The following is a 25,511-nucleotide window of genomic DNA, read 5'->3' on the forward strand; positions in this document are numbered from 1 at the left end:
GGTCTGAACTGGCCTGGGAACCATGGTTCCTATTCATTCTGTTTTTCTAGTTGGTGTAGCACACCTCCCACCCTCTGAATTTCCATGAAAGGACTAAGCTAAGTCTCTCTGTGTTCTTCAAACTCCTAGAAAAACATCTGCAGGCATTCTAAGAAATCCTTCACCTTGCATTGGTATTCAGTTAGGCCTGTGGGTTTCTAAAGCAGAGTCGTCACTCAGCCAGAAAATGAAATGCCTCATCTTATCCCTGCAGACATCCGTAATCCAAGTCATTCCCCCGTTATCCCTACATTCGTTCACTTGGTTTAGGCAACAGGAATGCTGGTTCAATGATCTCTTAATTAAACCCTCCTAGAGGGTGGGGTGAAGTCCTAAGTAGTGTTTTCCTTTAGAATGGAGAACACTAATGTTTCTTGTCCTGCATTAGGCTTGGAACACTGTAGGCTTTTTTAAATTTTTTTTTAAGACCTACATTTTCTGAAATGTTCTTTGTGATGAAGAATTTACAAATTGTATAAGGCCTCTCAATAAAACAATGTAATTGATGAATACACTACAATCAGGAGTGTACTTCAAAAAACCAGACACCTGCATCAAACTTTACATGGGGAATTTATTTTTTAGAAAAGCAACATCTAGAGAATGCCACAGATAGCCCTAGTATTTCTATAGTATTATAAAATGACAATTGTTCATAATGACAACACTGGAACTCTGAAAGACACCAAAGTACTTTCTGAATCAAAGAAATCAACTTACACTCAGTATGGTTTTAATATTCTTGACCAGGTCAAAGTTTTAATACTCTGACATTTGGTAAACCAAAACACCAAATTAATCATACAAGTCCTTACCCAGGTCTTCTGACAATACAAAGATTTACTTATTATACTTACACCTGACATGTTTCTATGCAAATATTTTTAAATTTTCACTTTCTTAGTCAATTAACATAATGCTTCAATTCATTACATAAATTTAGACTTCTCTATTACACAGTTAAATGTACAACTGAATTAATATATAAAAGTGCTCACTGTGTTTTTACCAGAACATTAATACTCTGAATGCAACCTATTTTAATTTTGCCTTTTTTCACTTAAATGTTTTCCTCCTTTTATTTTATAATCAGTTTCATTTTTAAAGCGAATCTATGCCTCTTCTATTCTCACAGATTCTTCTCTTTTTCTCCCTATTTTCCTAACTTAAATTCAGTACAAGTTACAAGTTTCCCTGGTATCTTCAGCTTTGGCTACATTCTCATTCAACACCAGCAATTCATAGGTTTCAAATTCGGCATGGGAATTACTCTGTTAAATTAGTTCTAGAAAAAATATTAAGGACATTTTTTTCCTGAAATATACAGAACATGTCATGCCAAAGCTCTAGTTTATACAATAAACTGGTAGTATTGGTGAATTGCACATACAGCTTATATTCCCAAAACAGAATAACTTAAATATTAAAACGTACCTTTGTGTTACTACCATAATTGACCTGATAAGCACAACGAAGGACAATATTCAATACAACTTTAAAGACCACACTAACCATAAATGGTGAGCATTCCAGCACACAAATTCCCATCTCCTTATGACCTATTTAAACTATAGCTGGCAATGCTTTTGTAAGCTACTCTAGCATTTATACTGTAATTAGAAATTTATACGAAACACAATTTTATGCTCAAATACGGAAATTAGCAACATAATTCCAAAACCTAAAAGTATCCCAGCATTCTGTAAAAAGAAATATCCCCAGCGGCTACATCCATGGTCACTAGCATCATTATGCAGCATCTCAGGGACCTGAGGGGAGTATGGATAAAAAGAACATTAAACTTTCCAAAACTAGAGATTACTTTTGAAACATTTTGCAGGATAATATACTAGAGCTTAATCGGCAACTAGATATGCTATGGTACAATTTTTGAAAATATAACCACATATACAAGCTGATCCTAGCTAATAATATTACACAGTATTTCCTAGCAGTTTAATTTACAGTTTAATCACGGTGTGCTGAGTGGATCCACATTCATATTGTTTGCTTTGTTACTACCAGTGTATCTGAAGTGAATATAGTATGTGGCTCATTTGAAGTTCAATAGAATCCTTACTCTGTATAAAATCTAATCTTAGTAATTATTACTGGCTCGGATTATTATGTGGACTTTGGTGATAAAGCAAGTATGATTCCTTTGTCGGTTACCAAGCAATCTTTAAGCATTTTGAAGTATATATCATGCTAGCAAGATGAGGAGGCTTCAAACATTTGTGGAAAAATTCCATGATCTATTCATTCCATTTTCTCACAAACTTTTGAAGCACCCTTGCATATTGTCTGTGCTAGATTTCCTCTAAATCTATAAGCAATTCAATGCATGATTACTGAGATTCTACTCTCAGAAAGATACATCAGAAGCAGCCAGTTATTTTCGTGCACCCTGATACATGTTAGGTGAGATAGAAGTATGCTTGTGATCAATAATCCAAAAAGATAAACACTTAAGGATGCTATACTGAGGACAGAAAAGAAAAAAATAAAGAACACTTCCCATTACTACTGAATTTAATAGAAAATGGGTTTTTTTTTGTTTTTTTTTTTAATGAGATTGAACATTTTCTCTATTTCATTGTTAGGAATATAATTTGACTTTTAAAAACTTACCATATCAACGAGAGCAACATACATGAACAAGCCAGCAGTAAGTGCAAATATCCACATAGAAACATTTTCAGCATAATGACCAATGAAAATTCCTGTTGCCATTCCAAGATATGCCAGCATGGCTGACAAAGCATTATAAAGAACAGCCTGCTTAACAGTCATGCCAGCCTTGAGTAAAACAGCGAAGTCACCTTAACAGAAAACAGATTATGGGATCAAAGAATTAAATGATTTTTTACAGACACATATTCAAGAGATTTCCCAGATTTAAGAAAATTCTCCAATTTTTAAAAAGAAACATAAAAAAATAAAAATCAGGGACAGCAAAATCAATCACTCTAATGAGGAGCTCTGGTAGTATAGTGATTATGAGTTGGGTTGCTAATCTCAAGGACTGCAATTTGAAACCAACAGTTCTTCAGGAGAAACATGAGGCTTTCTGCTCCTGTAAAGATTTAAAGCCTCAGAAATCCTATATAGGTTCACCATGACTTAGAACCGATTCCAGAGAATATAACCAACCAATCACCCTAACAACTCTATAAACTAACATGCAATTTTTCTAAGGTTTTCCGTAAAACTTCCAATTATGTCAATGAATGATAAATATCAAGAACTTAACACTGAACATAATACTGTCTTCAAGGAGATTATGAATGGCTAATGGGGAAAAGAGAAGTGAAAAATACACACGAGATTATTAGCAAATGATAAAGGCAACATAATTAAGAGCCAAAGAGTCTAGTGTTAATAGTTATTGAAGGAGGAAGGAGATAAAGGTGGTAATAGTTAATAGAGCTTTCATAGAGCACGAAAGATTAAAACATGGAACAATAAATCAGACATTGAAGGATTACAAGCACTGAGTAGAGAGCTAAGAGGACTTCTGAATGGCAGAACACATGGTAAGGAACAAAAATGAATATGGCATCAGGAGTATGTGACTACAAGAAAAAAGTGAAAGACATGAACTGGGATCCAGAAGAACCCTGGGAAAGCGTGAGGGAATTGACAGAACTGGTAAGCTAACAAGTTGTTGTTAAGTGCTGTCAAGTCAGTTTCAACTCATAATGACCCTGGATAGAGTTTCTGAGGAGCTGCTCGTAGGTTTGAACCACCAAACTTGCTGTTAGCAGTCTAGTACTTATCCAATACTGTCACATGTGTAAAGCCGTGGTGACAGAGAAAAATGTTTAAAACACAACTCATCCATTTCCTTTTTCATAATATCCAATGAGATTCTCTATCTTCTTTCTGTTAATGGAAAATGATTCTTTTGTATCCTATGATCTTAGTGTGGAATATAGATCTGGTAGGGGATGAAGGAGATCTAGGTACCTTTCTGGCAACCCCACATAAGTAGTTATGTATTGCATTGGGCAAATCTTTGGCAAAATACCTCTTTAAAAAAGTTCAAGAACAAAGATGCCTAAACCCAAATCATGGTATTTTCAATTCCCTCAAATGCACATTTGGACAAGTTGGAAGGCTGCAGAAGAATTGATATCTTTGAATTACAGTGTTTGCAAGAATACTGAAATTACCATGAACTGCTTTAAGACTGAACAAATCTGTCTTGGAAAAACTACAACCAGAATGCTCCTATGAAGTAAGGGTGGTGAGACTTGGTCTCACGTACTTTGGACATGTTGTCAGGAGGGACCAGTCCCTGGAGAAGGGCATCATGCTTGGTAGGGGACCAAGCATCGAAAAAGAGGAAGACCCTCAACAAGATGGACTTAATGGGCTAAAACAACAAAAACTGTGAAGATGGCAATGTTTTGTTCTGTTGTATGTAGGGTCACTATGAGTTGGAACTGACTTGACGGCATGTAACAAAAATAGTACTAATAAGGGCAGAATTTTGACTGGAAACAAACTAGTACTCTGTAGGAAAAAGTGAACTACGGCAGCGATTTACAAGAAGTCATGAAAGTTATAAGGAACTTTGCTGCAACCACCACCAGCAGAAACCGCTCCACCCTACTAGCAAACAGAGTTTATATGGTACACTTACCTAATTCATGAGGCAACTCATGACAAAACACAGCAACAGAAGTACTTAAACCACTCGATAAACCTTCAGTAAAAGCAGCACCTAGGTATAAAAAAAAAAAAAGCTTAGAAAACTTCAGTACGTTTCATTGGTGTCCAAGAAATCATGTAATTAAGACTTGTCTGCAATCATTCTTTCACCATCTCATAAGGAATATCTCAAAGAGCTCCCTCTTTTTCAAACAGCAATGATACAGCTGATCAGTTTAACAAGTGACTTCACTTGTATACCCCTCTCAGCCGCCTTCTCTTGTGTACAGTACAGTTGGGGAAAAGCCCCCGATGGCTGCTCTACCTCATTACTCAACACGTATGCTGGGCAAGTGGCTGTCACCTTTCCGGGCTTCAGCTACTTCACGATTTTTATAATTATGGCTGGTTCCTCCCAGCAGCAAGTTCCTAGAATTTGTAAGCTTTTTATTATGTCCCAGTGATGGCCCAACAATTTAATAGCAAAGACTCTGTAATTCTTCTTTGAATCCAGGCTGGTAACTGAACTTAACAAATATGAGGGGACTTCAAAATGTTCATGGAAAATTCATTATCTTTTAGTTCCATTTTTCCCCATGAACTTTTTGAAGTCCTTTGTATACAAAGTCCTTTATCATAAAAATAAAGGATGATGGCAGCGATCCTTTTATCTTGATAAACTTTATACAGTAAGTGTTGTTACTGTTAAGTGCCGTTGAGTCGATTCCGACCCATAGCGACCCTGTATAAGGTTTCCAAGAAGCGGCTGGTGAACTTGAACCACTGACTGACCTTGGGCTTTGAACCGACTTTGCAGTCCAGCACATTAGCCCACATCGCCACAATAAATATGGACACTTAAATGTATAGAGAAAAAACCTTCATATACATTCCAAGTTAAAGCTTGATATCAAGATTTGCAACTTAAGAACAAGCTTTGATAGTTACAATGTAGGTAAGGGTCTCTCTCGGAGTACAGTACCTAATCATATCTGTCTAATTTACTGACTATTGTCAAAGTAGCCAAAGAAAATATAACATTCTGACTCTGTTGGAAGTCAAAATTAGCCTTATCTCACCAACCTATTCTGTGTCAAAATTTGACTGGTAGTTTAATGTGACATTCTCAGAGCTAACCAACAAGGAACAGTAGTAGATGAATACCGATTGCTAGGCCGTCGCTGAAATTATGCAAGCCATCACCCATTATCACCATCCAAGCCAACGTGGCAATGCCAGCATCTTTTAGCTCCTCCCGGGAGTAACGCTGACTGTGGCTGTGAGGGTGGTGGTTTTGGTGGTGGTGGTGATGGAGAATATGATGGTAGTCATGATGGTGGTGAATGAGATCATCTGACTGGCCGAGTGTGTCATGAAAATGTGAATGGCATTTGTTCTTGCACCCTCTGGGTACATATTCATTGTAGACTTCTTGTGGATGAGCATGAGCTATCATGACCTCTTCCTCTTCCAAGACTGCTGGCTGCTGAGAAGTAAAGTGTGCGGGCTCTTGAGCATCTGCTTGTAGACAGCCTTCAGGTCCTAGGTAAAAACATAAAGAACATCGGAACAAAGTCAGAAGGCTTTTTAATGTACTTGAATCATCTCAAACATTCCTACGGACAAAATCAACAAAGTATCTTAAAGTATGGCAACTCTCTAACATACCTTCAGCATTAAACACTGGTGTTAATGAAAAATACATTTAATACATTTTAGAAATGAAATGTTTTAACATATTGGCATTAAGAATGGGTTTTTAATGAGTTCAAAGGATCCTGACAGCAGAAGTAGAGGGTGCCTGGCTATCACTGCTATGAAAGGGAGCACATCAGGAGGGCCTGGTGAGTGGGAGAAAATACAGAACCCAACTCAAAATAATAAAGAAGGCCTGGGTCCAGTCTCCTAGCCTGGTGGAGCCCTGGAGATAATGGTTCTCAGGCATCCTTCAAACCTGGGAGGTGGCACAACTTTCAGCCAAAGAATCATTGTTCTGAAGTGCTGCCAAGTTGGTTTCAACTAATAGCAACCCTGTATAGTTTTCAAGGAGCAGCTGGTAAATTTGAAATGTTGACCTTGCAGCTGGCAATCTAGTGCTTATCCTATAGCTCCACACTAGGACACCTCAGCTAAACAACAGTCAGGACAATAAGGGCCTATAAGGTGAAGAGTGGCCCTGTGCGTTAATGTGCTAGACTGCAAAATCAGTTTAAACTCCAAGGTCAATGATTCAAGCTCACTAGTCACTCCTTGGAAACCTGATACAGGGTCACTATGGGTCAAAACCGATTCCAGGGCACTTAACAACAACAAAATAAAGTGAACAATAACACCAGGGAGATAAGCACTTCTTACCACATGCTTAAAAAGAATAAAGCTCAGAAGGCAGGAAAGGGTTGGAAAGCACAGATGGAAAACGTAAACACAGGATGAAGTGGGAAGGGTGTTGTTACATTGTGAAGATTGTAATCAATGTCACAAATCAAACTGTTTATGAACTGAATGAAAAACAAATTTGCTCTATCAACTTTCACCCGAATCACAATAAAAAGTTACAGAGGGGTTTAAATATTAATCCTCAACAACCTCCCCTCCAGATTATTTCTTCTGTCTTTAACATTAAAAAAAACAAAAAACTTTTCCCCCTGTTTATAAAAAAAACACATAGATATTTTGGAAAAATGTGAAAAGTGAAAATAAAAATAATTATGCATAATCCCACTGCTCTTTTCTGCAGTGCAAAATTCAAGGAAAAAACAGAAAAACCTAAAAATACCATCACCAAGAAGCATTTATTATAATGTACAACAAAAAGTAAATTATAATGAAGTTTTTATATCTTGTTATTGTTGAGAACATACACAGAATATTCACCAATCCAACAGTTTTCACCTGTTCAATTCAGTGACCGTGATTATATTCAAGTGGTGCAACATTCTCATCTCTTTTTCCTACTTTTCTTTTACCCATTAACCTTAACTCACTGCCCCCTAAACTTCCTATCTAAGTTTTCACTGTTGTTAATTCAATCCCTATCGACAGATCTTAAAAGAGTACAACGCTCAAATAAGACTATTGATTGGTTTGAAAAGACTTCAGGGAATATATTTTTGGTTTGTTGTTGTTGTTGTAAAGTGCCATGGAGTCGCTTCCGACTCATAGCGACCCTGCACAGGGTTTCCGAGGCTATAAATCTTTACGGGAATCTTTCTCCCGCAGAACCGCTGGTAGTTTCGAACTGCTGACTTTGTGGTTCACAGCCGGATTTCGTAACCACTATGCTACCAGACCTCCTTATATTTTTGGTTTAAGGTTCAAAAATTATCTCAGGGTAACTTTCAAGGGTTCATCTAGTCTTCCATGGTTTAGCAAGACAAGATTTCATGAGAATGTGAAATTCTGTTCCATGTTACCCTCCTTTGGTTTGGGATTCTTCTATAGAATCTGTGATCAGAATGTTCAGTAATGGTATCCAGGTGACATGCAGTACTTTTGGGTTCACAGCAGAGGAGGTTAGTTCATGGAGGCAATTAACCACATATTCTATTTCCTGCTCTGTTCCTGACTCTCCTTCTTCCTCTGTTGTTCCAGCTAAATAGAGACCAATCGTTGTACCCTCAAGTGGCACTATAACCTTTGAAGACCTCAGGCACCACACAATGAACTGGAGGTAGAACAGAAGCACTGAACATGCTATTAGAGGCCAATTAACTGAGATGTCTCAAGAAACTAGGATCTTAAACCTCCAAACCAAGGAACCAAATCCCAGGAGATATTCGGTTGTGCATAACAGCCTCATCAGCCACTCATACAACAGACTGTGATGACTGGAAAAATTATATCCTGAACATTCTTGGTTCTGTACTGCAATCTGTTAATTTCATTAATAAACCCCATTGTTGTTGTTAAGTGCCGTCGAGTCGGTTCCGACCCATAGCAACCCTGTACAGGGTTTCCGAGGGTGTAAATCTTTATGGGAGTAGAAAGCCTCATCTTTCTCCCACGGAGCAGCTGGTAGTTTCGAACCACTGACCTTAAGGTTCGCAGCCCGATTCGTAACCACTATGCTACCAGAGCTCCTTTAATAAACCCCATAATCCTGAGTATTGTCTCTGACTTCTGTGTGGTCATTACAGTGAATTGTTGAACCCAGAAGAGAAGTAGAGAGTGCTGGGGGAGGGGCAGCTAGTGTCTGATCTGGTCAAGAAGGTTGGAGCGTGGAGGCATGTCAGATCTGACTTTCACAGGAATCAAATTCAATTTTTTATCCCACAAGTACACAGGGTTCCTATCTATCCTTCACTTAGATTCCCAAGTTATTTCACCACATTTGTTTACCCCGTCTCTCTGTACACATAAACTCAAAATTTCTAAAACATTTAAAAGTTACAGACGTTTCTTTACCTCTAAATATGTCAGTGTGAATTTCTCAAGAAAAAAGACATTCTATTACATGACCACAGTTCAGTTATCCAAATCAGGAAATTAACATTGATATAATGACATTCTTTAATCTATAGATCTTCATTAAGACAGCTGATATTTTTCTAGCTGCCTTAATAATTCCTTTAGGCCATCCCCCCAAACTGTTTCAGAAACAAATTATATATTTAGTAGCCCCAATTCAGGGCTTTGCGTAGTATTTTAGACTGATCAGCTTTGATACACACAAATTGGTATTGTGTCTTTTTTAGTGACACGGAAAACTACCTGATATGACGTTTCATTACTAGTAGTGTTAACTTTGATCATTTATTTAAGGTTGTGTCTGTCAGACTTCTCAGCTGTAAAGTTACTATTTTTCCTATAACTTAACTGTTAGATTAGCATTTCTTATGGTACAGATTCAGTTGAGATTAGTCCTTTAAACAAACTCCTCACTATAACCTCTGAGGTCCTACTCTGTCCTACAGTAACCCCAGTGACCATATGCTCCAGCCACACGAGCACACCAAGTTTGTACTCACTGTTCTTTGTGCTTTTCTTCCAGATCTTCACATAAACTGCTCTTCCTGTCCTTCAGATCTCAACTCAGATCTCTTACTTGGAGACGTTCCCTAATCATCCATCATCTAAATTACAACAAGCCTTCCAGTCTCACTCCTTCATACACTTTGACAATAAAAAGAGTAGCTGCTGAGGCTGCTTTTATACAACCAATACCTCATGGGATCTGGTTCACTGGTTTGGAGATTTATGGGCATGAATTCATGGATGGCCTAGTTAATAGCCTAATATATTTAGTGCTCTGTTCTAAGTCCTAGTTTGTTTTGTAGTGCCTGGGGTCTTAAAAGCTTATAAGTAGCCATCCAAGGTAATTGGTTTCTATTTGCCTGAAGCAAGAAAGGTAGGAGGAGAGCAAAGGACAGGAGGAAATAGATGTGTGGCTAATTGTCTTAAGAACGTCTAACTCCTCTGTCATGTGACCAGAACTGGAAGGTGGCCAGCTACCATAACTGACGATTTTGATCAAGGATTCTAAAGACGAATCCTGACCAAAAGGAAGTGACTGCGAATAGAATTTCAAATTCTTATGGAATCCAGTCTTAGTAGAGTCATGGAGACTGGGTAAAGTACTGAAACTACTGCCCTGAAATAATCTTTAAACATTAAACCAAAAATATCCCCTGACGTCTTTGCAAAACCACAACAGTAGTTTAACGAGCAAAGGAAGTCTTCCTTGCTCTTCTAAGACTTATCTTTAGGAATCAAACTGACAGCAGTAACATGAAAGATTAGACAGGCACCTACGGGTTCCAGTGAGTGTATGCTAATACAGGAAGAACTACTCACACAAAGAGGGTGAGCACAGTTGCACAACTCAAAGAATGTAGTCAATGTTACTAGAAGTGTACATGTAGAAATTGTTGAATTAATATACATTTTGGTATGTATATTCTCAACAAGAAAGAAAAAGACAAAAAAAGGGGGGGAGGGGCACAGTCTATCGATCTCTTCCAGATACTTCAAATCATAGCAAAAAAATTTTTTTTTCTTGTGAACTGAGTGATAGTTTACCTGGATGAACACTGGCTTTACACCATCATTTCATTGCAACGTTTCCACTCTCCTCTGTGCATCATCATTCAACAGTATTTGCTTCCATTCCCTCTGGGGTTTTTTTTGGGGGGGGGGGGGTGGTAGGGTGGGGAGATTTACACAAAAACACTCAGGAATATATAATAATTTAAACAACCAAAGGACACATTCTGCAAGCCTGTCTCCTGGCCACCAGCACCCAGTCAGATCATAGCAATTTTAAAGCTCCCTCATTGCCTGATGGAGTCCTGGTGTGGTGCTGTGGGCTAATGCGTCAGACTGCAGTCGTTTCAACTGCAATGTCAGCGGTTCAAGCTCAACAGCTGCTCCTTGGACACCCTACACAGGGTTGCTATGGGTCGGAATCGACTCGACGGCACTTTAACAACACTGCCTGATAAAAACTTACGATCGTCAGTGTCTATTTTCTCCTCATTTGTTGAAAGTTGAGATTCATACTTGGACAACTGCTTCTTAATCTCCACGTCATCATCATTCTCAGGTTTTTTCTGATTCTAAAAAGGAGAGACAAATTTTTAAAACAGTTGATTTCCTTATGTGCAGTTTTAAGTAGTTAAGTAAAAGATATAGAAAAAGAAAGCAGAATAAAAGATCTCTATCTGAATTGAACTGCAACATCAGCAGTTCAAGCTCACCAGCTGCCCCTTGGAAACCCTATACTGGGTCACTATGGGTTGGAATCGACTCAACAGTACTTAACAACAACAACATCTGAATTAAGGCCATCTAAATACAACATTTGTACCTTTAATTGGGCAGCATCTAGTACTCAGGTAAAGTAATTGTTCAGAAAGTGGAAGAATCCATGTCTCAACAAATTGTTTATGCAGTTCCCCAGTTGTTTCATGTACACATCATGAGAAGCACGGCCTCAGGTTTGTCAATTTTGAACTAGCTAGAGGCATTCTTTTAGTCATTTGTTTACCTTCCTACACATAACTCTTTTTGGGCACTGAAATCTCAGAGCTCCCTTACCTTTTAAATCTAAAACACTGTGACACTGTTACTTTTTAAATTTAAATACTTTTCCTGTAGTAAACCATTATTATCTATTAGTCTTGAACTTACCAGTAGACCTTTTAATCGTCTCAAATAGCATGCTTGATATTGTTCCTATCTGAGTTCTAGCAAGTTTTATATTGCATAAAGTCCACTGAACAATGGTACCTGTGTACTGTCTACTTACACAGAAGACACTATTCAAGTTACTGAAAATCATCAAATAACAGATTTCTAATTTGTGGTACTTCTCAACAGGGCTTAAGCAATTGCCACAGTACCTGAGATTTTATCCCAGCTCTAATAGTGTGTATCTGTACATTCCAAGCTCTTGAGACTTTTAAAAAGCAATCATACAGAGTTTTACTTCTACCAAAATGCTTGAAAGAGAGAAAGTACTTAAATACAACAGGACTTCCAAAAAGTTTTTGAAGCTCCCTGTATTTGTAAACATAACAGATTCAGGGAATCTGAAGTCACTTTTGTTGGAGTTCTTGCTTCTTGCTGGGCAATGGCTCTCTACAGTTTATGCTTTTAGCTGCTGCTGAATTCAGCCTGACTCATGCACAACACATTCGCATGCACAACAGAACTCTAAGCTGTTGGATCCTGTGTCATTCTCACAATCACCAGCACGTCTGTGCTGGGCATTGTGGCTATTGTGCCAAATCCAACTCACCAGCGCTCTCCAATATTATTCTTATTCTTTACTTCTCCAAGATGATGTCCTCCAGCTATTAGTCCCTCCAATGACATGCCCAAAGCAAATGAGTCAGACAATGTTTTGCTGTGATCCCTATTATGAAAGGGTTGGAGATGGTGTTTGGTGTCTGAGCTTTCTGACTTGTCAAGGGGAAAGGAGAATCAAACTCAAAATCACCTCAAAGTCTATGAGATAGAGGTCAGACATACCTCTACCTCCCAAAGTTCTTAACCAATTCTAACACCAACCATCCCTCCTACAGCACTATTTCTCTACTGGGTTCTATAATCCATTGCAATGGCCATACAGAACTCTATGAGAAGGTACTTACAATTATGAGGTTTATTAGGGAAGTTGTTAAGTGTTGTCAAGTTGGTTCTGACTCATAGTAACCCTGTGCAGGGTTTCCAAGGAGTGGCTCATGAGTTTGAACAGCTTACCTTGTGGTTCAAACTGACCTTGTGATCTAGTGCTTTATCCTACCGTGCCACACCAGGTTACAATTCAGGATTAGAAATGCTCGTGACAGTTCTAGTCAGAAGGGTCTTTAAGACATGCCCACAGGCATATCTCTCTCTGTCATTGATCACTCTTCTGCTAGGGTAATGTTACAAAGCTCTTTTAGTGTTTCTGATAAATACCAAAAGGGCACTCCATTACAGGCTTCAACGTGAAGGTAGCCTGCTCTAGCTCCATGGATCAGCAAACTTAGCTCTTCCAATTAAGTGCCTGGAGACACCTCACTTCTCTCAGCCAAAAGGCACTCAGCTTTACTTGCTTTTTGGGTAAAGAAGCCCACTATTCCGTCTCATGATTTGGCTTTTGGTTCTGTTACTGCCACTCCTCTGGTGTCACAGTTTTCTGTCCCTGCAAAGGAGATTCAATGGACACCTCCAAATGACATGTTCCACTCCTGGCTCTTCTTTCTTGAAGGTTGTGACAGCTTCCCTCCTGCTTCTGAGATGGCTTATTTTATACACAAAAGGATGGCTAAACAGTCCACAGTTCCAAGTTTTTACAATCACAAACCCTGTTAACAATCACAACTGAGCCATATAATCCACGTAATACTTAAGAGTTTCTTCCTTACCTTGTCTTACCAAACTCATCAAGAAAAGAGGAAATAAATATGCCCAACCTACACTGCCCCATCCAGTTGTTTGGTGAAAGTTACAAGACTACGGCTATTGTTATTAGGTGCCACTGAACTGGCTCTAACTCATGGTGATTCCATCAGAACAAAACACTGCCTGGTCCTGTGCCAATCCCACATTTGTTATGTCTGGTCCCACTGTTACACCCACTGTGTCAATCCATCTCACTGGGTAGTCTTCCACTTGTTCACTGACTGTACTTTAACAAGCACGATGTCCTTTTCCAGGGACTGGTCCTCCTGATAACATGTTCAAAGTTATATGACACAAAGTCTTTTCATCTTGCTGCTGAGGAGCATTCTGGCTGTACTTCTTCCAAGACAGATCTGTTTTTTCTTCTGGCAGTCCAAGGTCCTTTCAATATTCTTTGACACCATCAAAATTCAAATGCATCAATTCTTTTCCAGTCGTCCTATTTACTGTACAGCTTTCATATACATTTGAGGACACTGACAATACTATGGCTTGGGTCAGGTACACCTTAGTCCTCAAAGTGACATATTTGCTCCTTAAGCTTTTCTCCATTTATCATAATGATGTTTATTGGTCCAGTGGTAAGTTTTGTTTTCTTTACACTGAGTTGGAATCCATACTGAAGGCTGTATTCTTTCATCTTCATTAGCAACTACCTCAAGTGTTTGACTGCAGCAAGCATGTAAGACATAGTTATTGAGCCTTTCTCCAATTCTTATGCATATAGTCCAGTTTCTTGGATTATTTGCTCAGCAAACAGGCTGAGTAAGTATGGTGAAAAGACGCAACCCTGACGCACACCTTGCCTTATTTTAAACCATTCAGTGTCCTCCTGTTCTGTTCGAATGACTGCCTCTTGGTCTACGTACAGGTTGTGCATGAGCACAATAAAGTGTTCTGGAATTTCCATTCTTTTCAATGTTGTCCATAGTTTGTTAGGATCTGCACAGTTGATGACTTTACATAGCCAATAAAACAAAAGCAAACATCTTTCTGGTATTCTCTGCTTTTAGCCAAGATCTAGCTGACACCAGAAGAGCAATGTAAGTAATTCACTGCACTGCACATGTTAATCTTCGATTGTCAATTATCAGACCTTTCTTCCAAGTTTGGCGTATCCTGGAAGCTGCTACAATCTGTCCACAGGTGAATTTGCAGGTAAATGAAATACCAGTGGCATAGCTTCCAGCATCACAGCGAAACGCAAGACACCATAATATGTGAAACTGACAGGTGAGTGTAGCCCATTCTTTTAATTAAAAAATATTAATGGTCTATAGTATCTTCTATGGGAGCACTGTGAATCTGTAGGGTAAGCATTGGACTGTTAACCAAAAGGTGGTTGCTGGTTCAAATCCAACAGCTGCTCTGCAGTTAAAAAAAAAAGTGAAGGTTTTCTGCTCCCACAAGGATTTAAAGAGTCAGAAACCCTATAAAGGTGGCTGAGTCAGAACCAATTAATAGCACTTAACAACACAATGTCCTTTATGTTAAGCATTGGCCATATAACCTAAAACAAGAAACTTGCACAATCCCTGTCCTCATGAAGCTTATCATCCACAAGGAGGAAATTTTATGCAGATGATGATTATACAATTCTTAGATTGTAACTGTAAGTTTTATAAAGTGTGATGAGTGCATATTAACAGTGTGCCACAAAACAGGCTTCCTTGTCTTAAGAAAATCAGTTATACCAATATCTAAAGATGAACAGGAGTTTGCTAGATGAGGAAGGCAGGCAGTATTCCAGTAAAGGACCCTGAAATAGGAAGAAGCCAGTCATACTGCAAGTGTAAGAAGTAAAAGGTCATTAATGACACAAGCAAGTCACAAGGGGCAGCTAGAGATGAGGCTGGGGCAGCTGAAAAGACAGGACAATGTAAGGCAAGTTAAGGGCTGTTGGCTTAGTCCTAAAAGTCACTGCAAGAAGAATTTCAAGTACTGAAGTACATTCTCATCTGTTTTTTAATTTTAAGAAATCACTCAGAGAAATGTTACATTGGGAGAAAAAGAAAACCAAATACTGGCCACTTAGGAGGTAATTGCTGTCACCCAAGTGTAAGGAACCATGTCTTGGGTTAGAAAGATAGCAAGGAAGATGAAGAGAAATGGAAAAACACTGAACGTATTTAGAGAACTGAATGAACAAAATTTGACTCGATTTGGAACTGAAGATGACTCCTAGGTTTCCAGCAGGTGCAGTAACTTAAATGGGTAGAAGGAAAATTTGAGTTTGAACTAGTATAGGGGTCTAAAACTTGCCATATATATTGTTGTTGTTATTATGTGCCGTGGAGTCAGTTCTGACTCATAGCGACCCTGTACAAGGTTTCCGAGGCTGTAAATCTCTACGGAGCAGAAAGCCTCATCTTTCTCCCACAGAACAGCTGGTAGTTTCAAATTGCTGACCTTGCAGTTCACAGCCCGATTCATAACCACTACACTACCAGATATGAAAAGTGAAGCTAATTTTAATATAGAAATTTCAGATCCCATATGTGGCAGATGATTTAGAACTATGCTTCAAAGAATCTTCCAGGGATACAAGACAGCTATCGTAAGGAAAATCCTAGGTGAGATGCCCTGGGATGCACTTGGAGAGCTCTGAACACTCACCATATGATGAATATTTTTTTCTTTTTGAAAAAACTAAGATTATAAACTGTGGCAGGGTAACGTTAAATCTAGAAGCCACTGACAAAACACAATCCCAATATATTTTTGAAAAGAGAAGAGCATGTGATGTTTTCAGAACTCCAGTGAAAAGTCTTTGCCTAGAAATGATGCTTATTTGTTGTTTAATGTTTCTCACACATTTCTCAAATATTTATTACTCACCTACTATGTGCTAAACATTATTCTATGCATTGTAGATCAAGCAGTAAATACGAATTCCTGACTCTTTTAAAAGTTTAAATTCTAATAAATATTACTAGATTATAGCAAAGATGATGAAACTTTTTAATTATAATCCACAGTATTAAATACATTTTATTTTATTCCACATACCAACAACAGTTTTACAAAATGATACCTTTATAGTATGTAACATGCTATGTAAGTGTTGCATCTATAAACACTGAAAAACAGATGCGCTATCAAGCAGTGACCTTATGGAGTACAGAGCTGCCTCATGGGGTTTCCCAGTCTGTAGTAATGTAGTGGTTATGAATCAGGCTGTGATCCTCAAGGTAGGCAGTTCGAAACTATTAGCTGTTCTGCGGGATAAAGAGGAGGCTTTCTGCTCCCGTAAAGATTTACAGCCTCAGAAACTTTGTACAGGGTCGCTATGAGTCGGAACCGACTCCACGGCACATAACAACAACAACCAGAACCGACTCCACAGCACATAACAACAACAACAACAACAACCAGAACCGACTCCACGGTACTCAACAACAACAACAACAATTAGAACCGACTCCACTGTACATAACAACAACAACAATCAGAACTGACTCCACGGTACTCAACAACAACAACAACAATTAGAACCGACTCCACGGCACATAACAACAACAACAACAACAACAACCAGAACCGACTCCACAGTACTCAACAACAACAACAACAATCAGAACTGACTCCATGGTACTCAACAACAACAGTCTTTATGGAAGCAGGTGACCAGGTCTTTTTCTCATTGAGTTGCTAGTGGGTTCAAACAAACTCCAACCTTCTGGTTAACAGTCGAGTGCTTAAGCACTGCACTGTCACTCTATACGATAAACACTGGACTGTGAACCATAGTTCACCACTTCAAGCCTACCAGCAGCTCCGCAGGAAAAAGATGAAACTTTCTGCTTCCAAGAAGTTTTTGTCTCGGAAACCCTATAATGGGGTTGATATGAGTCAGAGCTGCAGCAACAATGGGTTATACAACCTAGAGTTTGAAAAAAAAACAGCTCTGCATCACATAACTGAGAGGGGCTTTCCTCTCAAAAGTATCAGATTTATGAAAAGTTTTATTTAAGTAAAATTTGACCATAAAATTGAACACAGAAAGTTAAATAAGTTAGATATTTGATGCAGGACACACAGTTAAAAGGAAAACAAAAATTTTAAAAAAACATTATAAATAATCATTCACTTCAAAAGTCAGAGTAATTCAAGAATCTAAAGAGTAAAACGTATTCTCAAACTAGCCTAAGTGAAGCAATTGGGGCAACTGGAATGTGGAAAATTTAGTCCTACATTAAGAACTGTTGTTGCTGTTAAGTGCTGTGGAGTCGGTTCCGACCCATAGCGACCCTGAACAGGGTTTCCGAGGCTGTAAATGAGCAGAAAGCCTCATCTTTTTCCACAGAGCAGCTGGTAATTTCGAACTGCTGACTTTGCAGTTCGCAGCCCGATTCGTAACCACTACATTACCAGAGCTCCTTAAATTAAGAATAGCATCCTTATTTCACTTCTTCCTTCTTAGTTTAGGTCCACTAAAGAAAAAGGACTAAAAATCTGAAATGTTGATGACTACAAAATCTAGAAGAACAAGTATTTATAGGATGAACTAGGAGGCCCCTTCCCAGTTCCCACAAGTACTTTTGCTCAGCACAAGTCAGCTGTCTTCATGGCAGTTATGTAATTTACATATCGCTCACACTATGAGATGATGACAATAGTTACTTCTATGAAAACTAACCTTCTGAAAGACTCAAAGGCAAGATGATAAAAAATGGCAAATTATGTAAGGGAACCACTGTGTAAAAATGTAAGTGTGAAACCTCTTGCTCAATTTTGTGTTTTTGTTAAGTGCCATCGCGTCGATTCCGACCCATAGCAACCCTGTATAGGGCTTCCGTGGAGCAGCTGATGAGCTTGAACCGCCGACCTTGCAGTTCAAACAGCTTTGCAGTCTGGCACATTAACCCACAGCGCCACACCAGGACTCCTTGCTCAATTTTAGAAAAAAACAAAATTGGAAATTGTAGATGAAAACAGCATACCTCTTGAGGAAAAATGGCACACATTTTCAAGTCACAGAAAGTCTTGGTCTCCATGAAAACACCAGAATATGAGTGTAGGACAAGTCTGTCTAATTAAAAACCGGAATTATCTAAGACAAATACATGTCATTTTAAAATGCCTCTTCTGGTGAATTTAACTGATTTCCTGGATATCAGATAAAAGAGGCAGCTGGCCATATGCAACTTGAAAGATTTTTTTTCCCTTTAATTAAACAATGATTTTATTGAAGGAATAAAAATGACTCAAATAGGGGAAAACACATTACACGACATGAACGAATAAGCAATCCAATTCACTGGGTTTCAGTACAGAAGAGGGCTTCAAGTTATTACAGGTCTGTTGTGGCGTTGTAGGATAAGCACTAGACTGCTAACCATAAGTCTGACAAGTTAAACCTACCAACTACACCGTGGAAAACCTATGCAGTATCCCTGTTAGCATTTACTCGACGGCACTTAACAACATTTAACTTGTTAAGTGCCACAGAGTCAGTTCCAACTCAGAGCAGAAAGGTGTTTTTTTTTTTTTTTTTAAATGAGAAATAGATCCTACTTCTTGGCTTCATATTATTTTGTGGTGGCAATTTGCAAAGGGTAAGTTTACGAAATTCACATCACTCTATACTCAATGCAAAACAGAATATCCAACTATTTGGTAAATAATTTATCACAAGTTAGTCATAACCACCAATCTATACTAATGGTATATTTACAATGATTCTGATCTTCAAAGCCCTGACAGTACCTTGTGGGTCTTCTATGCAAATACTTACCTTTGCACAAAGGAATACTAAAGACAAAACGCTCCAGGGTTATCAACATACAGAACTGTTCTCCATGAATGCCTCTGGGAGCACTCTTAAATATGAATTATACGCTCTGGACAAACTGTCCTAACAATTACAGTACTAGTCTGAATAAATATCTGGTGTATAGGAAGTACTCAGTATACTTTTTCTTACCTTTTTCTTCTTATCTTTAAATTGTTTGATCAATGTGAGCACATGTTCAACAAGAAACATGAAATATAAGCCTCCTAGAGCTGTCAGACCCTTCCATGTGGAATCAAAGTAAGAACTTTCTTCTATGTTTTGAGAAGACAGATGACTGAAAAGGGGGCCCCTCTTCATTTCCATTGCTGATTCTCCATGGCTATGACTGTGGTGGTGACTTGCGTGAGACTAAAGACAAAACATGTATTTTATAAATTAAATTGTTTCCACAATATGCCAGATACAGGTAAATTTGAAATGATTGAGAATTAGGCAGTTAGTGGGACAGTTTGGTGTAGAGGGGGAAGGTTAGGACATTTCTAAAGGTATGTACATTCCCTAAGAACCTTTGTAGTGTGTACGTAGGTAGCGGGTATTTTCGATGTTTAACGAACTACCATGACCACAGATAGCAGAGAACTATTAGAATGGGTAGTAACACACTCATAGTATCTACTGTTTAGACCCCAACTGAAAGCTCACACCAATATCATTGCTATGTTTACAAGAAGCTTTGTACGTATTGATAGGCCCTGACAAGTACCCAAGATCCAGACGTACTGTCCCAGCAACTTGTTGCTGAGTGCAAAAGTAATTAGAGTCACTGCATATTAGGGAATCAGGTGTGGACTACATTAACAAATGGGAGATCCTTAAGAGGTGGGAGATCCTTAAGAGGCTATCTCTAGCAAGTTCTGCTGAGCATCTGGTCAGGGACTCTGTCACAGTAAAACAGTTTTCTCTCATTACTGAATGGAGTATGAGGAGATGTGTGGTGCTCTGGGAATGGAGCGATTTCCATTTCATATTTACTTACCAACCTCTAAAGGAAATTTAAAAAATGAGATATAAATATTTTCTGCTTGACTACCTAATACTACTTAATGAAAAAGTAAATTCACCTGCCAATCCTGTTTTATTCAGGAATTCACTTTATTTTTTCTGTGACACTTAAAACAAACATTTAAGCAGATAATTAACATCGTTCCAGTCTGCCACAGTATTAATTATCTAAGCAGAATTTGTCTCCTTTCATTTATAGGGTTCCAGAGTTACACTAGTTTAGTAAATTCCTTTGAAATACAGAAAACACAAACAAGTTCTAAAATCTCCTAAAATGCAGCTTTCCATTACGAAGCACGTTTTAAAACCATCTTTAAACCGAAATTGTACTAGATCATACGTACCTATAAAATGGATTCTAGTACAAGCAAAACCCTCCCAGTTTGGTGAGTGTTAAATAATAAAACACACCAATCAGACAAATTACTGTACTTACATGTGGGAGAAGGTGTAGAAAAGCATCACCACTTAGAGTCCCAACGGCCAACGCCACCAGGAAACTCAGCAGAAATTTGAAAAACACCCGGTTCATGAGTGGCACTAGGATGACCCCCAGCAAGGATAGGAAACTTATGATGGAAATAGCTATGAAGCCTCCAACCCAGGCTGTCAAAGAAAAGAGAACAAAGGGAAATCATAGTACTGGTAAATTCTAAGAGAGATACTTTGAAGAGTAGCATAAAGTAACTTGTAAAAGCAGGGAAGCTAAAGAATTAAAAATTTAGTGCAAATAGGGCTGGGTAGATAAAACAATAACCAAGAAACCTATTTGTGATTTAAATTAACAATTTAACTGGTACTTAAGAACCCTCCATAGAAACAGAATAAGCCTAGTGAGAATTGTGTTTCAGGCCAAAAATGAGTGAAAGGAAAATGGTTACCAAGGATGATGAACTCTAGTTCATTCAGGAACAGAGCTTCCAAGACACCCCTAACATCTACATTTCAATAGAAAAGAGTTTTTAAAAAGGTTTCCAGGAATTTGATTTTTGATAGTAAACAATTAGTTCTTTCTTATAGTTTTGGGGCAAGTTGACTACACTAATAGCAGTAGGTCCCTCCTAGCCAGCAGACTGACTCTGCTCCAAACAGTATAACATCCCATAGAAAAGTCCAAACTTCAGAAGACGCTGACATTTTCTGTAGGATGACCTCAGGCAAGTCACAATCTAAGTTTCATTATTTTTTATTCTTTTTAAAAAAAGATAGGCGCTACTATGCTTGCTTCCTTCACTTTCAGGGCAGGGATCAATTAGGAAGCTGTATTTGGAATGATGCTGGAAATATAAGGAAATGTACAATATAAATGTATCTACTAGATATGATTTTTACACGGAAAAAGCCAACCATACCTATTTGTAAAGAATAGGCCTTTGGAGGGATTTCAGCTTTCTTTTCACTGGTCGTGTGAATCAAACAAGATCTAGCATCAATCTGATTGATGATGGCTGGGCAGAGATAGTAGAACTCAGTTGTGTTCAGCAGAACCTGGATGCCCATGCCATGAGAGGTGAGCAGCCTGGAAGCATTGAAACACTGCAGGAAACAAAGCGGTGAAAATCACCTAAGGGCATTCCCATTACAAAATCCAAAAAAGATGCTTGTTAATATAACACCTTTTCCTTAGTGAAGCTACTTCTTTATCTTTTAAGTTGACGCAAATTAAAATCAACCCGTTCTGAGAAATTCAGAACTGTCTCACGCTAACTGGAAAAACTACGTCACCATGGTGGTATCCCACTTCTTGGGAGAAGCAGTTACATCACCAGTCACCTAGGGAAGAAGCCTCCAGAGGAACAAGCTTGGGGATAAATGGACATTCACAAGCCTGTTAACTCATTTCATAAACCTATTAAGGAAATGAGCTTTAATTTTGTGATGAGGTTTTCTAGCGAATGAGAAATAAGTTGTTTTAGTACTAAGGCGATCCAGCTTGGCCTAAACCAACTCAAGACATGTCACTCTTTCAGCAATGACCCTACTTGCAAAAACTTAGCTCAGTTCCATCTACATACCTGGCAAAATAATGATCTACAATGAGAGGATATTAAATTATGCATATTACTCTTGCAGAGAGCAACGCTAGGTAATAAAACAAACCTGTACTGGCAAGTAGCAATTATTTCAACAATTTAATTAAATGGCACGCAGAGTTGAGGGAATCTTTTCTACCCAAGCTGCCCTCTAGCTCCCACTCTAAAAAACAACAACAACAACAAAAAACCCCCAGGCTTTAACACTGGTTTCTCATCTTCTATAGATAGTTTTAAGTCCCTTAGTTCTCAGCCAATACTGAGAATAAATTTTATCATTGGTGTTGCTATGAATATGACCATTAGTAGAGTTATTCAGAATTATAGTAGTCATATGCTGCTTTGAATGAAATATTTAGTTTTGTTTATTAAAGTATGACAACTAATTCTTCATTCTCGACATTCTCTGTCAAGGCAAATTGTGTACAGTGTGGAAGTCTACTCTAGAAAAACCAAATGAACTTAAAACCGCACTGCCTAGCTTTTTCACTTGTCCAACACAATGCTCTTGGTAGCGGTTTCAACTTCTGTAACTCAAATCATTATGATCCCTTTTGCCCTCTGGCATTAATTCTTTCTACCAACGCTTTCCTCTCAAACAAGGATTCTAACTCTTGCTTTTCAATCACCTCTTTTCTATTAATATTTACCTTTAAATAATTTCTGGAAAAATAATTTTTGTTATCTACGCTTCACAAATATTTCAAATTCTAGACTAAGGAGTCCTGGTGTGGCATTGTAGGATAAGCACTGGATTAAAAGGTAGGTTGAACTGCAAGGCCAGCGGTTTAAACTCACCAGCGGCTTCTTGGAAACATTATACATGTCGCTATGAATCAGAACCAACTCAAGGACATTTAACAACAACATTCTTACCACCAAGATGATTTCCCCAATTTTGTATTAAAGTAGACTTCCACACTGCACAGAATTTGCCTTGGCAGAGAAATGTCAAAATGAGGAATTAGTTGGCATGTTTTAATATGCAAGTCTAAATATTTTATTAAAAATCAGCATATGACTATCCTAATTCTGAATAATTCTATCATACCCATAAGACTAGCAGAGACACATTGAGTTAAGTCCTTTCTGAAAAGGTTGAAATTCTCGTTTTAATAACCTTAAAATTTTATCTTATTTTAAACTCCTTATAATGATAGAGGTTTCAATAACATGACATGCAGGTATGGCAACTGAAATAATGAAGAAAATACATCTTACCTCTTGAGTATTCTCATTTGTGGTTTTAGGATGCATAAAGCCTTTTCTCAGCTCACTCATAGATTCATTTGTTTTCCTACTAGCAAGCTGGCTTGCATGGCTCTTTTCTGTGATACTGGGTGGAGTGGAACCACTCATATCTTTAAGGAGAAGCTTTCCAGGTTTCGGAGTCTCTAGAGTCTCTAGAAAGTGGGTTCCTTCAGAGACAGCGTTATATACAGTTGAGGTCACTTCCCCAGCACTAATACCATCCTTGACTAAAACATTTCTTCTAACATTGGCGTTTTCTGATCGGCGAGATCCTTTTCCCTGACTGTTTCTAGGATCTTTACCAGAACTGTCAGAATCATGGTCTGGACAAAGGCCTTTCCGATTATTTTTCCCAGAAGCAGCATGATTATGGTGAGAGTGATGGTCATGGTCAGAGTGATGATCGTGGTCAGAGTGATGATCGTGGTCATGGTTAATATGAATTCTTCTCATCTTATCAATGCCTATATTCTGAAGTAATTTTCTAAATCCTTCAACTGACAAGGAATTATTTTCTCCATAGCGGTGGAAAAGTTGTTGTAGATGGTGTCGCTGTGTAGTAACTGCCAAGTCAACATTAATGCCTGATTGCCAATTTGGAACAATTTTCTCAGTGGTCTGAGGGAAAGCAGCTGAGAGACTTGTGTCACAGGCCAGCAGAGTGAAAGGCAAGATCAAGATCACAGACAAATTCCTCGCCATTGCACCTACCTAGAGAAGACAGAAATGAAATGCTTGGCTTCACTTAGAAAACAATTTGAATTAAGAACCCTCATGCTGGAATTGATGGCTAATCAAGGTTTACAGAGCATCATTTACTGTGGCCAGCGTAGTGTTAGATACTTTGAAGGTTAGAGAATGAGAGGCCAAGGCTCTCCCTGCACTGCTAAAAGAAGAGATATGAGTAGGAAACAGTCATGTAGTCAGCAATATAAAATTAGCAGTAATTCTGTGTCAGGAGTGATCCAAGTGGTCAGTCACATTGGCAATGTCTGACTGTACTGAGGACAGTAACTGAAAAACAAAACCAAAAAGACCAACACTATCTGGATTTTATAAAACCAACTTTTTTTCCCACCCAAAGTGAAAATGACAATCTCAGATTAGCATTCAATTTCCCCCCTCTAATACACTCTCCTTGTAAACAAATCAATTTGCGGCCACATTTGGTGACGTTGACTGCTAACTGTAAGGTTAGCAGTTCAAACTCACCAGTCTCTCACAGGAGACAGATGGGACTGTCTGCTTCTGTAAAGATTTAGTCTCAAGAACCCTAGATAGGTCTCTGAGTCGGAATTAACTCGATGGCAGTGTGTCTGGGTTTTGCTTAATTCCATCTATCAAAAGTACCCAAGTTTACATTTCTTGAGTATCCCTCAAGATACTTTCTATGCACCCGTGTACTTTAAACACACAAATAAGATCTTTTACCCCACTGAACAATTTGCTGTTATTTTTAGGTGCTGTTGAGTCCATTTTGACTCATAGCAACCTTGTACACAACAGAACAAAACACTGCCAGGTTCTGCATCCTCCTCACAATTGTTGTTAAGCTTGTGCCATTGTTGCGGCCACTGGGCCAATCCATTTCATTGAAGCTCTTCCTCTGTCACTGACCCTGCACCTTACCAAACATGACATCCTTCTCTGGGGACTGAAACATTAATCAAACATATTTCATATCAGCACATATAAACCAACCACATTCTTTTAAATGACTGCATAACTCAGAGAACCGTTCTTTAAATTAATGACCTTCGTGAAAAACACAGGCTATGGTGTTTACTTATCAAAGTTTTATCAGATATCACTCTTGGCACACAACAGTGTTTGGAACCAATGGC

The 25,511-nt window shown here is 38.4% G+C and overlaps 1 protein-coding gene across 1 annotated transcript; it reads right to left on the reverse strand.

Moving 5' to 3' along the window:
- Positions 1–1,177: 1,177 nt before the first annotated feature.
- Positions 1,178–24,369, reverse strand: SLC39A6 (solute carrier family 39 (zinc transporter), member 6). The gene is made up of 9 exons (XM_006835074.1): positions 23,638–24,369; positions 21,736–21,919; positions 20,820–20,989; positions 19,511–19,729; positions 11,144–11,249; positions 5,860–6,237; positions 4,688–4,768; positions 2,671–2,861; positions 1,178–1,808 (listed from the first exon to the last, which is right to left on the reverse strand). Exons 1-9 carry the CDS (start codon positions 24,367–24,369, stop codon positions 1,656–1,658), a joined length of 2,214 nt encoding a protein of 737 aa, XP_006835137.1. The 3' UTR covers positions 1,178–1,655.
- Positions 24,370–25,511: the final 1,142 nt, after the last annotated feature.

Source organism: Chrysochloris asiatica, unplaced genomic scaffold (genome assembly GCF_000296735.1).
Source record: "Chrysochloris asiatica unplaced genomic scaffold, ChrAsi1.0 scaffold00015, whole genome shotgun sequence".
Lineage (NCBI taxonomy): Eukaryota > Metazoa > Chordata > Mammalia > Afrosoricida > Chrysochloridae > Chrysochloris > Chrysochloris asiatica.